This window comes from Mus musculus, chromosome 9, assembly GCF_000001635.26.
Source record: "Mus musculus strain C57BL/6J chromosome 9, GRCm38.p6 C57BL/6J".
Taxonomy (NCBI): domain Eukaryota; kingdom Metazoa; phylum Chordata; class Mammalia; order Rodentia; family Muridae; genus Mus; species Mus musculus.
Genome location: NC_000075.6, coordinates 51,325,084 through 51,340,816, shown reverse-complemented (window position 1 = coordinate 51,340,816; position 15,733 = coordinate 51,325,084). Strand labels below are relative to the sequence as shown.

The 15,733-nt window shown below is 43.2% G+C and overlaps 1 protein-coding gene and 1 long non-coding RNA gene across 6 annotated transcripts in view; one reads left to right on the top strand and one right to left on the bottom strand.

Moving 5' to 3' along the window:
* Positions 1-15,733, bottom strand: part of Gm39338 — a 58,527-nt gene that overhangs the window by 30,746 nt on the left and 12,048 nt on the right. The window lies entirely within an intron of this gene.
* 1810046K07Rik (RIKEN cDNA 1810046K07 gene) overlaps positions 11,893-15,733 on the top strand; it is a 39,239-nt gene continuing 35,398 nt past the window's right edge. For 3 of the 5 annotated variants that reach the window (NM_027217.2, NM_001372556.1, NM_001372554.1), the window contains exon 1: positions 11,899-12,009. Coding sequence is in view for 3 of the 5 variants with exons in the window: in NM_001372556.1 (NP_001359485.1) it covers positions 12,000-12,009 (10 nt within the window). In the remaining 2 variants the exon portion in view is untranslated. Of the gene's footprint in view, positions 12,014-15,733 lie in introns of all 5 variants that reach the window. The other 2 variants (XM_006510589.3, NM_001372555.1) reach the window with 2 other exon arrangements.

Sequence of the window (15,733 nt, the reverse complement as noted above, 5' to 3'; positions counted from 1 at the left end):
GGACTCTCCACAGCTACCTATGCTTTCCCTACTGTGAGGAACTCAAGGAAGAAATCCTTAGAGATCACCTGGAGCCCCTGACAGCCCTACTAGAGTCTTCTCGTGCAACAAGGCAGAAAGTAAGGAAGAGGAGGGAGAGGAGGAGGAGATGGTAGTGGCAGGGAATGGGGGATGGAGGGAGAGAGAGAAGGAAAGACAGATAGACAAGCATAAATAGGTTAATAAGATCATTCATTAGACAAGGGTACTTTGTATCAACACTAATTCATTTGTTCCCTTAGACCCACATGCTGGAAGGCAAGAACTGACTCTCCAAAGTTATATTCTGAGACTCTACATTTGTGTTATGGTATATGTGCATGTGCGCACATACACACACACACACACACACACACACACACACACACAAAGTAAACATTTCATTAATAATAAAAATAAATAAATTATACATTTAATTAAAATTTAACTTCACACATTAGCCCCATATTCTTTGGGTAGGTGATATATGAACCTGACACCATTCTTAACCTTTAACTTTTAATTTTTTTCTATACTTCTTTTCTTGTGTCTCTTTAATAATAATATCTGTTGCCTTGGTTGAACCTTCAATTTTAATAATCTGTCTGTGTCTATAGAATAAGCACAGATCCAGGGGCAAAGGGCTGTTTCTGAGATAGCCTAGTCATAAGTCAGAGCTAAGTTCAAGCCTACTAATTCTGTAGATTACTCTCCAGCTACTTTACAAAGACCTCAAATGAGAGACACATATCTTCAACGTTTCTGTAGTGTACACTATTAGTGCAGAAGTATTGCCTTAAAATTAATTCAAGAAATGCCAATGATTTGACTACTTGAGAATATATCTGTAAATACACCATATTTACTGTAACTAGCAAATTCTATGAAAGCAATCAAGCACAAATTCAGGTTAGATCACAAAGTTTGGACCATCAAGCTTCCAGCTAAATCCTCCCCTGACACCAGCAAAGCTAGCGTGGCAGCCCTAGAATGGTCCAGAGCAGAGGCCAACCTGCAGATCCATGGGATAACATCACCGGAGTGTGTGATGGCGAACAGCCTGCCATGGCTTCCCAGAGGGAATTATCATGATCTTGAGCAGTTCTAAACAGTTCTACCTTGGCCAGGGTTCCTGTGGTACTCCTTTCTCACCAATACCATTCCAAAATTCCAGAGACTTCCCAGGACTGTGAACAGCAGGCTTTGCATAGACAATGGATGGAGTGCTAGGTGTGAAAGACCATCCTCCACCTCCACCTGTAATCCTCCACACGGCCGGGGCTCATCTCCTCACTCCCAGTGTTCCACTGTTGCTCCACTCCTTGTATGTCATGAAGAAGAAAGGAATCCTATTCCTCAGCTAAGAAAGCTAACAGCCACTTAACAGCAAGAAGCAGACACCCTATACCCAGAAGACGCTCCAACATATAACAAGGACACATGCTCCACTGTGCTCATAGCAGCCTTATTTATAATAGCCAGAAGCTGGAAACAACCTAGATGTTCCTCAACAGAGGGATGGATACAGAAAATGTGGTATATTTACGCAATGGAATACTACTCAGCTATTAAAAACTACTTCCACTTTCCCTTGAGGGGAACTTGATCTGGTATTGGGTGAAGGAAAAGGCCTGAAGCCCTGAGAGCCAGCAGAAAGAATGGAAACAGGCAACCTCAGGAAATAGGAGGTTACAGGGAAGGGGGGGACCCTCCAGAATGCACCAGAGACCTGGGAGGTAAGAGACTACCAGGAATCACAGGGAGGGAACTTAGATGAAATGCCCAACAGTAGGGAGAGGGAACTTATAGAGCCCACCTCCAGCAGGAAGACAGGGCATCAAGTGAGGGATGGGGTTGCCATCCCATAGTCACACCTCTGACCCATAATTGTTCCTGTCTGAAAGAATTACAGGGATGGAAATGGAGAGGAGCCTGAGGAAAAGAAGGTCCAGTGACAGGCCCAAAGTGGGATCCAGCTCAAGGGGCAGTCCCAAGGTCTGATACTATTACTGAGGCTACAGAGCGCTCACAAAAAGGGGCCTATTATGACTGCCCTCTGAAAGACCCAACAAGCAGCTGAAAGAGTCAGATACAGATATTTGCACCCAACCAATGGTCAGAAGCAGCTGACCCCTGTGGTTGAATTGAAGCTGAGAGAGAAGGTGACTCAGCAGTCTCAATTAATCTGGACTCCTGAGATCTCTCAAACACTGGACCACCAACCAGGCAGTATACACCAGCTGATATGAGGCCCCCAACACACATAAAGTAGAGGACTGCTGGGTCTGTGTTCATTCAGAGATGATGCACCACCCCAGGGAGTTTAGAGGTCAGGTGAAGGGGCGGGGGCTAGGGGGTATCCACATGGAGACAAGGGGTGAGGAGGAAGTGTGGGATGTGGAGCAATGGAAGGGTGGATGGGGGAATGGAATATGGAGTGTAAAAAATAAAGTAATTTTTTAAAAAGAAAAGAAAAACAACTTCATTTCGCAGACAACTGGATGGAACTTGAAAATATCCTGAGTGAGGTAACTCAGTCAGAAAAGATGCCCCTCAACAGAGGAATGGATACAGAAAATGTGGTACATTTACACAATGGAGTACTACTCAGCTATTAAAAAAATGAATTTATGAAATTCCTAGGCAAATGGATGGACCTGGAGGGTATCATCCTGAGTGAGGTAACCCAATCACAAAGGAACTCACACAATATGTACTCACTAATAAGTGGATATTAGCCCAGAAACTTAGGATACCCAAGATATAAGATACAACTTGCCAAACGCATGAAATTCAAGAAGAACGAAGACCAAAGTGTGGACACTTTACCCTTTCTTAGAAATGGGAACAAAACACCCATGGAAGGAGTTACAGAGACAAAATTTGGAGCTGTGACGAAAGGATGGACCATCTAGTGATTGCCATATGCAGGGATCCATCCCATAATCAGCTTCCAAATGCTGACACCATTGCATACACTAGCAAGATTTTGCTGAAAGGACCCAGATATAGCTCTCTCTTGTGAGACTATGCCGGGGCCTAGCAAACACAGAAGTGGATGATCACAGTCAGCTATTGGATGGGTCATACGGCCCCCAAAGGAGGAGCTAGAGAAATTACCCAAGGAGCTAATAGGAACTGCAACCCTATAGGTGGAACAACAATATGAACTAACCAGTACCCCGGAGCTCTTGTCTCTAGCTGCATATGTATCAAAAGATGGCCTAGTTGGCCATCACTGCAAAGAGAGGCCCATTGGACTTGCAAACTTTATATGCCCCAGTACAGGGAAACGCCAGGGCCAAAAAGGGGGAGTGGGTGGGTAGGGGAGTGGGGGGGTGGGTATGGGGGACCTTTGGGATAGCATTGAAAATGTAAACGAGGAAAATACCTAATAATAAAAAAAAAGAACACATATGGTATGTACTCACTGAAGTGGATATTAGCCCAAAAGTTTGGAATACCCAAGATTCAATTCACAGGCCATATGGAGCCTAAGAAGAAGGAGGACCAAAATGTGGATGCTTCAGTACTTTTTAGAAGGGTGAACAAAATACAGGAGGAAATATGAAGACAAAGTGTGGAGCATAGACTGAAGGAAAGGCCACATTGGATGCTGGGAAGTTCTTGCTGATGGAAGCCTGATACAGCTGTCTCCTGAGAGGCTCTGCCAGAGCCTGACAAATACAGAGGCAGATGCTCCAATCCAACCACTGGACTGAGGGTGGGGTCCCTGATGGAGGACTTGGAGAAGGGACCTAAGGAGCTAAGGCAGGTTGCAGCCCCATGGAGGGAGCAACAGTGTCAATAGGCCAGACCCCCAGAGCTCCCAGGGACTAAACCACCAACCAAAGAATACACATGAAGAGACTATGGCACTGGCCATATACGTGGCAGAGGATGGACATAGTGGGAGGAGAGATCCTTGGGCCTGAGGGTGTTGGATGTCCCAGTGTAGGCAAATGCCAAGGTGGTAGGATGGAAGTGGGTGGGTGCAGGAGCACCCTCATAGAGGCCAGGGAGGGGGGAGGGGGTTTCTGAAGGGAAGACCTGGAAAGGGGAAAACATTTGAAATGTAAATAAAGAAAATATCTAATCAAAAAACAAAAAACAAACAACAACAACAACAAAAAAAAACAAAAGCAAAGAAACCCTCCTCTCACCCATGGGGGAGGGGCGCATTCAGAATTCCTGTGACAAGAGGGAGGACACTGTTCCCCTTCATTCTCCAGCCACTACTTTGCTCCAACAATCAGTCAGCAGGCCACTAAATGAAGGACAACCTGCGGTCCTTAAAGTACAAATCTGTAAGTGGAAGAGAGTTGTTCTAAGGAAAGTAGAGGTTAGCCCCAGTGTGGTTCCCAAGGTTTTCCTGGGGTGATATGAATGCCATTTAGGATGGGATACAGAATAGATGACTCCTGTATTCAGCACTCTGCCTCTCTGCTCACTTGTATATCTCCCCACACTAACTCCAGGAGCAGATGAATTTGTCATATACAGAAGAAAGCAGCCCTCCTTATAGATGGCTGTCAACGCAGATGTATTTCTCAGCAGTATCTCACCCCGTACAAAACCTACAAGCGCAGCACCTGGCCAGAGGAAACACGACACGAATATTTTCAAACGAAGTAATTTCAAGAGTTGTATTTCTAGCAAAGCAAGATTCGTGCGTGTGTGCTTGTGTGCAAAAGGAAAAACCTGCCAGTTAGATGTGCAATGGTTACAAGAGAAAGAAGCGCAAGGGTCGGGGGGAACCTGGAGCAGCCAGCCTTAGGTGTTATCTTGAGGAGCTTCTGCCTCCCAAAGGTCAGCTAGACCTTCAAACCCAAAGAACAGGCTGCCATCCCCATACTAGATTGTCCCTCAAATGCAGGGCTGTCCCTGACCACAAGGTGCATCATATCAGAGCTCTTTCTTGGAGAAAAAGCTAGATACTATCTTGTGAGTGTCCCCATGATAAGCCAGAGCCTCTTGGGGGCTGGAGTTTGCTTGGTTCCATCTAGTCTGTAACTTGGAGCACGCTAATAAATGATAGCCATGTTTTCGCAGTTCAACAGCCCCATCTGGTCACCAATCTTCTCCCTTCTTCCCTCCTACAGGAGAGAAAGAGGGCGGGGTACTTTGCAGTGAATGGTGGGAAATGGCCTCCTTTCCCGCAGCCACTCACGAAGGACCATTCAGGTTGGTTTGTCCAGAATTTAAAGGAAGAAAAAAGTCCACACCCTCCGTGACTGTGTCTCTGTAGTTACCAGAAAGGTCTGATTAGCCCAGCTGCCATACAAGTCCTCCAGTGAGCTCCATATAGAGTTGAGGCGTCACCTCGTGGCTAAAGCTGGAAGTACATCCAGGAGTAACTCAGACCTACCCCAAGCTCATGGCTTGCTTTCTGCATTCCCTGTAGCTAATAGCTACAAATCATTAGATGCTGCATTTTTTTAAATGCCAACCTGTTCAAGGACTGTAATTTTGCCCAATGTGTCTGTCCCAAAGCAAGGAATAGATAGAATGTACGTGATCAAAACCCCACACCTTAGTAACTTATTCTTGACGTGGTGCTCTGCCAAATACCTCTTCAAGCTTAGAATCATCCTGAATATCTGTAGACCCTAGTTAGCACCTACAGGCAAGTAAGTCCATGCAGAGACTGATAACGCAGTGGGTAGGGGACAAACCAGAAAAAAAAATGCATTCTTGGCAGAGCACAGATTTCTGTGGGGCTTGTTCAGAATATGTTAGGGAAGGGTCCTCTTCCTATGGCTTCAAGTGCTGGCAAATATTAACTCTTGCCCCTTGACACAATTTAAGGAACACCCTGAGGGGGCCTGGCCTAGCAGGACTGAGACAACAACCTCTGGGGCCGGAGCTCTAAGCACCCTCTCTGGGAAGGTTGGAAGAGCAGGTCAATGGATATTATCAGGGCCTCTCCAGAATGGTGATCTGGATCCGGCCTGTGAATAGTGAGCTTTATTAAAGAGCAGCTGGGAGAGATGGCCTGAGGGAACTCAGTACAGGTACTCAACACAGTTTCTAAAGCTCTAAGCAATGTTCCTGCCTTCGTGTCAGCTGCACATGAGGCGGTTAAATGGCAAAGCCAGTCTTGGGTGGCTTAGCGTAGATTTGTACTAGTTTCCAAGCCCAGAAAACCAAACAGCTGATTGGGTTGCTCCATAGATCTCCATGAATGAGCTTTCGGGTGTTTCCATCCTTCCCTGGGCCCAGCTTTCAGACAAAGGCAGAGAAAGGCACACTTAACTCTTCCCCTTCAGTCCAATCTGGGGAGGAGACGTGACAGTTTTCTCTCTCTCCTTCCTCTTCATATCCATCCTGATTGCAGACCCGCTGGTCCTCTTCATTGTTTCTTTTTCTCGCCTTTGCATTTATCTTTCAAGGTCGCTCTTGCCTTGACTAGAACAAGGCCTCCTAACAAGTTTTCTTTTCTTTTTTCTTTTTCTTTCTTTCTTTCTTTTTTTTTTTTTTTGTTTTTTTTTTTTTTTTTTTTGTTTTGTTTTGTTTTTCGAGACAGGGTTTCTCTGTGTAGCCCTGGCTGTCCTGGAACTCACTCTGTAGACCAGGCTGGCCTCGAACTCAAAAATCCGCCTGCCTCTGCCTCCCAAGTGCTGGGATTAAAGGCGTACACCACCACTACCTGGCTTAACAACTTTTCTAAGCTGAACTGAAAGCCTAGTTTCACCAGGAGCCATATAGTCTTACTGGTCAGTCATGATAGGACTCTCTTAGTTATAGGTCAGATCTCTGCCACAGTTAACAGTCTCTGTCTCTGTCTCTGTCTCTGTCTCTCTCTCTCTCTTCCTCTCTCTCTCTCTCTCTCATTGCTGTTCAGAAGGGTAGTAAGCTGTTTTTATTTTTCTGAGCAGAGTCCTTTAGAGAACTTTTTCCTTCATTTTCATTAAAAGAAATTTTCTCACATTAAACATTTGAATGCCTCCTGCATTCCACAGGCAACGTGTACACTCATCCTTAGAACTGGAGATCTAGTGAGAAGTCCAAGGGAGTAGATGGATACAGTTCCACCAAGAAAATTAGGAACAGTAGAAAGATCTGTAAAGATTAAATGTGAGGGATCAGTCTCGATCCAGGACAAGAGAGGGCACTTGCTATATGAGACCTAATTGAAAGGACAGACTCTTGGGAGGGACAAGATGAGGCTGTCAGCAGTGGGAAGTGCTGTGAGCTGAGTCTGGAGCTTGGAGATGCAGGTGGTTGTAGGGAGCAAATGGGAGGGACAATACAGGCCACCAGGCAAAGTCTGGCATCGCTGTGCTACCAGGGGGGGACTTGGATTCAAGGTTGATACCTAGCCTTCATTTAGGGACCTCAGGAGTCACTTGGGGAGTTAACATCAGGAATTGTAGGATGAGTAAGGTGGACTGAATAGAAATGTTGATGGTGGAAAATGAAGGAATTCACAAGCCAGGAAAGAGAAAGCTGGAGTTTGATGAGGGATGCCGCTTAGGCTTTAGTTAACTCCAGATGTCGTCAAGTTGACAGCCGTGGCAGTGATTAGAAAATGAAAGAAGAGGTTCTAGAGGAAGGGCGGAGGAGAGAAAAGGAAGGCAGTCTAAAAGGAGAAGTAAGAAAGAGAGAAGAAGAAATGGAGAAAGGAGGGAAAGAAAGGTATTGCTTCTGAACATTTTGGTTGGTTGTGAACTTGGCATAACCTAGAATCAATCACCTAGAAAGAGTGTCTCAGTGCAGGGTTGTCTAGGTCAACTTGGCCAGTCATCTATGAAGAGTTCCCTTGAATGCTTTCCCTGGTGTGAGAAGACCCAGCCTAAAAGCAGGCAGTACCCTTCCTGATTTGGGGCCCTGAAATGCGTATGAGTAGAGAAAGCTAGCTGGGAACAGAATGAGCACACATCCGTCCCTCTGTTCTCGACTATGGATGTGATATGACTGACTGCTTCAAGTCCTCGCTGCCTTGACTTCCCCACAATGATGACTGTAACATGGAACGTCAACTAAAACAAAACCAGGACACTGACCATTTAGGAGAGGAGAGATTATGATGTTTATCAAAACCACACATTTTTAAATAATAAGCACTTCGATGAAGTTTAAGTACCTAGAGACAAGAGCAGCCTCCAAGTGACGCTGCCCACACTGCATTCTGGTCCCTCAGTCAGGACTCTGCTCTCCACTAAGCAGTCAGCCCGTAATGATGTGGATCTTGCTGTTTTCTTGCACACACTCAGTGTAGTAACTTTTACATCACCATGACCAAATATCTGACTGAAACACTTAAGGGAGGAAGAGTTTGTTGCAGTCCGTGGTCTGAGGTGTGGGGATGATAAATCAGGGCATCTATCATGGTGGTAAGGAAGAAGACGAAGAGGGACAGAAAGGAATAAGGTCAAGATGTCCCCATGGATCTACCCTGCAGTGACTTATATCCTTTAGCAAGACCCAAACTTTTCAGAACTTCCCAAAATAGGACCAGCAATGTCACCCCAGCTTTCACACTTAAGAGCCATTTTACAGGCAAGCCCGGCAAGCACTGGGTGACCTACAGAAATTACTCTGTTTTTCTTATTAGAGAAATGAGTTGGAGACATCAACATTTGGGCTAATAAATCTTACGAAGATTTTCTTATTTCATGAACTCTAAGCTACACGAGTTCATGTCTCCACATTCCCGAGATAGAGGTTTTCTAACTAGCAGTTAAGATGTAACTGTCCCTGCCTGCATCGCTGCATAGCTACCATGGGGGCCTGACCACATGACTCTCCAAACTGAGACTCTCTGGAGAGTAAAAGAAGAACACCAGGTGACACATGGTGATAAATATAAATGGGGACTGTCCCAAGGAACCTGGACAGCCAGGGTCACCCTAGTTACATCTTTGTAAGTACTGTGTAAGTTGACTAAATATCTTGTAAGATGTCAAAGCATATTTTAAAAAGAGTACATTAGGATTAAAAATTGTCATTAGAAGTATTGTGCCAGGGCTAGAGAGACGATGCAGGGGTTAAGAAAGCATGCTTTCTTCTAGAGCAGCCATGGTCCGTTCCTAGCACCCATATCAAGTGGCTCACAAACTCCATGGGGATTTGACACCGGTTTCTGATCTCCATGAGTACCCACATGCGCGCACACACACACGCACACACGACACATCAAAGCCACATATCTAGAAATGTATGAAGACAGCTCTGGGCATAATCCAAAAAGGACAGCCTGGATGGATATGTTGGTCAGGCTATGCGCAAGAACAGAAACTTTGTATGTACAGCAAAACCACCTTATTTCATAACATGTAATAATCGGGAATGTGACCTGAAGTGTTTCAGGAAACCCTCATGGGCACTGCATGCTAGAAAACCATCAGTGTAATGTGTGTGTGTGTGTCCCGTGTTCAGGACTAAGGCTACAGTGAAGTAGAGCCACACAACCAGGCAAGTACAACCAGAAACACCTCAAGTTCATCAGGAATTTGATTCTTGAATTGATTTTTTAGTCATCTGTGTTATAGGGCTGTGAAGAAGAAATGGGGGAAAGGGGAAGGAGGGAAAGAAGAGGGTGTATGACAAACCACACACAAGAAAGGACGGCGTTTATACAGCTCTCATGTTAGTAAAATCATTTTGGTATATATTCAAGTGAACCATGAGAGAAAAATGATATTTGTGGCTGAATATTAAAGCTCTGTAGAATTCTCTTGAGCACAAGGTTAGGGAAGAGTGCTTTGGCTTGAGGCTACTATAAACAAAGAAAGAGGATGCAAAGAGCTGCAGCTCCCTTGAGCAGCACTGAGCAGGGCTGGAGATTTGTCAGTTGGTAGAGCACTTGCCAACCATGCACAAAGCCCTGGTTAGGATTCCAGCACCGCGGCAACACAGCTGTGGCACACAAGTGTAATCCCATCTCTGGGCAGGTAGGAGTAAGAATACCAGAAGTTTAAGGTCTCCTCCTTCACCTATATAGCAAGTTCATGGCCATCCTAGGATACAGTAGACCTCTCAAAAATAAATTTAAAAAAATTCGAGTGATCTGTCATACCTTCTGTAGAGGCCATCAGCCCTTGGGATTTAAGAGCACATGGGAGTGACTCTTTACAGTGTAAATTACCTAGCACGACCACCTAATATTCTGACTATGGAATTGTGGAATAGACAAGTGATTCTGGGAAAAGTGGTCCAAAATCCACATGAGAAACTGTGATGTTTGGAGGACATAATAACAGACAGGTAGGAAGGAAGGGTGGATACAGATCACCGAGAGCCTTGACAGTCAGCTAAGAAGATTGCTCTTCATTCTGTCAGCAGTAGGAACTCATAACTGTGCTAAGATTATTGTATTCTGGTTGGAATGTTTTCAGTTAATCCAGGCTCTTTTAATAGTGTGATGTTTTAAGGACTCTACAGGCTTGCTGGAGTTTATGATAGAGATGGTGAGTAGTCCACTTAACAAGCTCATAAGAATTACTCTGAATTGCTGGCTGGGAGTGCATAAGATGAGTCCGTCTGATTGCTAGACTTCCCCTGCTTGAATACAAGTCACAGGATCTGTGCAGTTAGGAAACAGAGAAAATGAGACAAGTTTTGCCCTTTCTGGTTTTCTCCTAAACATCCAGGGACCACAAATGGTACATTCCAGGAGAAAAAAATGAACACTAACTTAGAGTATACAAATTTACACATCAGAAAATTCCAGAAGTTCTTTTTATCTGCAGCTGTCCATGCAGTGGAAGAGACCTAAAGTCTTGTGCTCTCAGAAGCTCTTAATTCTCTTACAAAGTATCTATCATGGCGGTTCTCAGCCCCTTTGGGATCAAATGACCTTTTCAAGAGGGTCACATCAGATATCCTGCATAACAGATATTTACATTATGATTCAGAATGGTAGCAAAATTATAGTTATGAAGTAGCAATGAAAATAATTTTATGGTAGGGGGTCACCACAACACAAGGAACTCTATTAAAGGGCCATAGCTCTAGGAAGATTGAGGACTACTGCTCTAGTATAAACTGTTGTTCTAGATTCCTTTGATCTCTCTCAGGTCCTTGAGAACCACCAGGCAATGCCTGTGTGAATCTATGAGACATCACTCGTACAAATCTAGAATGACTAGGGAAGAATTTCGGAAGATGCCTAGTTCTAACCTTGTTTAGAATAGGAGACAAAAAATCAAAACTAGATTAAGCAGCAACTGTGGGGTAAAGATGTGTGAGGAAATGCTGAAATACCTAAATTCTGTTTTCTTTACATTTTTTGTTCCAAAGGAACTTGTAGTATAATACACCAAAAAGATTTTCAGTGAAGAAGTTTGATTAGAAGTGGTTCTCCGTGTACCACTTTGAATATCGTTAGCTTCTGGGCTACTTGGTAGAGACTTTTTAGGCAGCTTACAAATACTTGATGAATGAATCTCCGCAGTAGCACACACATTTGTTTATAAATTTAAAAAGTGATCTACATGTATTTAAATGGTATGAGATTTTATTTCTATTTGCAAATGAAAATAACTTCCCAAAATTTTAACTATGTTTGAAAAGTGTCCAGCTTTTAAAAATCTAAGTAATATGGTCTAAGTAATATAAATACAGTAGCAACTGGGCAATATGGAATTTTTCATATAACACACTACTATTTAAAGCCAAACCCTAATTTAAGAGATGGAAAAACACCACTGCTATTCATGAAGCAAATAATAGCCACCTTGTTTCCATAACAAACATTTAAGAGAGTTGTGTCCTAATGGAAACTCGTTGTTACTGAATAAAAATCCTTAGAGAGAGGGAAAAGTACCTTCATATATAATCTGCATTGGGGATGCAAATTGGAGAGAAACATACACCAGAGGATTTGCATTTAATCAAATCTGAAGCAAGTGACTGCAGAAGCATCACTCGGTGTGCAGAAGGCTTCCTTCACACAGGACCAGGCTGAACTAACCAAGAGTTCAGGACCCCTCCCTAAGGACATTTCTCAGAGGCCTGGCACTGTGGCACCACCCAGGATGGACAGCGGTGAGTTGATTATTACAATTAAAAACAATCTTCAGAAATCCTAATTCTTAGATCTGACTATAGTCTTGGTGTCATCAGATATAAAAACGCAATAGCACTATCAGGCTCTGAGAACAAAGCAGGAGCCAATTGTTGGTGATGTTCTTATAACTCTGGTCACAATGTGTTGCTTGTAGATTTGATTTTGCTGCACTGGCTTTAAGTGGGTATTTGTTCTGAGCAAGAAATCTACTCAAGTGATTCTTATTAAACGATGACCTGAATATTAACTTTTCCAGAATAGTGGAACTTTGTGGTCAATGTAGCACTTTCTTGGAAGCCCTCAATTATAAAGAAAGGACAGAAAAATCCACATGTGTACAGATCTTGAGACATCTTTTGGCAACTGATTTTAAACTCTTTGGGTTAATGACAATGGCTGTTCTGCTAATATATGATGAGGAAGAGGCTTGAGAGTCATTTCATGAGTTCCAAGTACATATAGGTCTCTCCTTGTCTGTTCATCCTGAACTGGTATGTGTTAGTGTTGGTGTAAAATAGAACCCACCTGATCCAGAACAAATTTGAGATGTCAATGTTAGCATATTAAGTGTTAATAAATGACAGAAGAATACTTTTTAAATTCATTATAAAGTACTTTGAACAATAACTTGATACATTTTAAGTGATGTATCTCTTTCAACTATGATTCTAAAACCTAAGAATTGGGACGGAGTGCTCAGAGCACCTGCCTGCTATGACATGGCCTTAGCTGGCAGGAGAGCTCAGTCAGTACTCCCCCTGGAAGGGCTAATAGGCAAGAGGCAGAAGATGAGAGAGCTTGTGGGTCACCACTGTGGATGAAATGACTTCCACACAATCCCAACATGTCCAGTAATTTGACTGTTCCTGTTCGAAATGTCCCATCTTTACTTTAAGCTGATGATGCCATGAACCGTTGACATCGTTTTCTGATTAATAGTGCAAACTTTTGGACTTGATGACCTTGGAGACTTTTCACCTCTGGTGGTCTCCTGGCAATAAAGCTAATGCCCCTGCTTCCCAGATCGGAAGCAGAGGCACACACAGAAAGCTTCTAGTAGAGGCACAGCAAGCAGCACCGGTGTTTCTGAGAGAGTATCTGCCTTCCCCTCAGTGAGGCAGACAGAGCCAAGGGGCGGGATGAGGAAAAGGTACAACAGAGGGACAGTTAACCCTGACAATGACCAAGCACACTATATCATTGCTGCACTGTTTGGGACCTCAGTACCTCTCTCTCACAATCAGAATCTGGAACAAGCACAAAGGCTTGTACCCATCAACAACCCACCCATTCAGTATTCTTTGACTCTTTTGAGTGACTGGAGAACTATATACAGTGATGTAAGGAGCTATGACTCAGAGCTGTGCCCACTGACTTCGTTGTGCTGTCGTTGGGTTACAGAACTCAGAATGGAACGTCTTTGCTGAAGTTGTAGGGGAGGTCTGATTGGATGTTTGTCTCACCAGGTCATTTCATTTCCGTGCTTCATGTCACCAGCACCTCCTTAGCCTCTCTAAAGAATTCAAAAGCAAGATAATACATCTCAAAATGTCATTAAAGTACTAAAATAAGGATATGTTTCAAATATCATATGTGTACTTGGCATAACTAAAAATACCTCGGGGAAGGGTCACCGATATCATAAGTATCAAATTAATCTTAGAATATTTGAGTTTGTTTTGATGGAAATGGTGATGAAACAAATGAAAACAACAGCCCCATTAAGTCTACTATGGGTCAAATTCTCCAAAGAAGAGGGGACTAGGGGACAGTGTGACAGAAACATTTGGGTACAGATATGTAGTCACAACCCTGCAGTGCCAACTTCTTTCCCAATTCTAAAGGATGAGTTAATTCCCGCGGTTGGGTTTCCTTGTGCTCCCTCCCTCTCTGGAAACACTCATCTTTGTTTTCCCAACAACTGATCTGAATGTAAGTTTGTATCTAGAGCATTTGAATAAAACCTCTCCCCAGCTCTCTGTGCTGATGCAGGTGTAGATTCTTTATATAGACACAGCACACGGTGCGGGCCAAAATGAGTAGGAGTGGAAACACCAGGGACATTTATGAACCCTGAATATCACTCTGTCCAACACAAGGAACAGAGACTCTTCCAAAGAAATAAAGCTGTCCCGGGTGGGATGTAAAAATTTATGCTAAGCACCATTGATTTGCTGAAATTTTAATGCACTCGCGTTTACTGTTGTCAGAGTTGATGTTCACGTTTCCATGCTGAGGCTACAAAACTCATTTATCTGGCTAATCTCATTTCCTCACCATGCTTGCTCCCATGACACTCAAAATCAAGGGCTTGCCTCTATGTCCTATGATATGATTCTTGCCCATATTCTAAGAACCTTAGCAACCCCAATGGCTTTTCTCAAGTTCATCTTCCCCAACTTCTCTAACATCTATATCTGCATCTGCATCTGCACTGTATCTGTATCTACCTATACCATCTACGTAGATGAGAGAGCTCTAGATATCTCAAAACTTGTAAGACTACACACACACACACACACACACACACACACACACTATCCATTTATTGAGCACCTACTAGGTGCCAGGCACTTGAAATTGCTGGTTATCCTTTCTTCTCTAGGCTCCCTCTTTCTTTCACCTACCCAGTGCTTCCATCCTGACCCAACACGACTGTGCTGTGCTTCTGGACCATTCTCACAGTGGACCTCTCTTGCTCTAAGCACCAGTGACAAAATACCCTCTCTCCTCTTATTGCAACTTCATCTATGGAGAACATTATTTTCATGGCTCCAATTATAATAGTATTAAAAATACACAGTGCCAACCCAGATCTAAATTCTTGTTTTATCTACAGGACACATTCACCCTTATTTGATTCTATCCCCACAATCTCAGAGTCAACATATTCAAAATGTTCTTTCCCTATCCAAATCTTCATAGTTTGCTTTTTGTGTGTTTGTGTGTACATATATGCATGTGCACATGTGTGTGTGCATGCACGTGCATGTCCCTTCAAAAATCTCTTAAATATGTCCTTTGTTATTCCTGCTGCTTCATGATACCTCCCACCCCTCTGTATTCTATCCTAACCCTGTTCTAGGACCCCGCTCTCAGATTAATCCTTCAAATATTTTTTTTTCAAATGTTCCAAAACTATGGCAATGGTCATAATTCTCTGATATGTATTTTGGTGGCTTCTTTCATCTTTTTTATCAAGTGTGCAGTGCAAAGTGTTTCAGCCAATTTCCAAATGCATAAAGGACAGTTGTCCAATAGCCTTATGTCACCTAGTGACATAAGAGCCACCTTCATATGTTTAAGTATATTCTATGATGTTTGTATGAGGATGAAATTGCCTAACAGCTCATTTACACAGCATGTCATCATCACTAAGCAATGCATGACATTATATATTTTATTTATTTTTAATTTTAATGACATCTAAGCAATGTGCCTGCAAGGGGGGGTTTTGAGGGGGCATGACACAGTGCTACAATCATATGAAGGTCACAGGACAGCTTATATGAGTTATTTCTCTCTACCATAAAGGACCTGGAGAGTAAACTCGGATTGTCAGGGTTGGTGGTAAGAATCTTTATCTCACCAGACCTCAGTAATATAAATTCTTATAGAGATTTATTTGATTATTTCAGCAATTTAATTAGAATTAACAGTATCAATGAAAAGTATTTTTGAACAGATGTTTATTTACCTAGA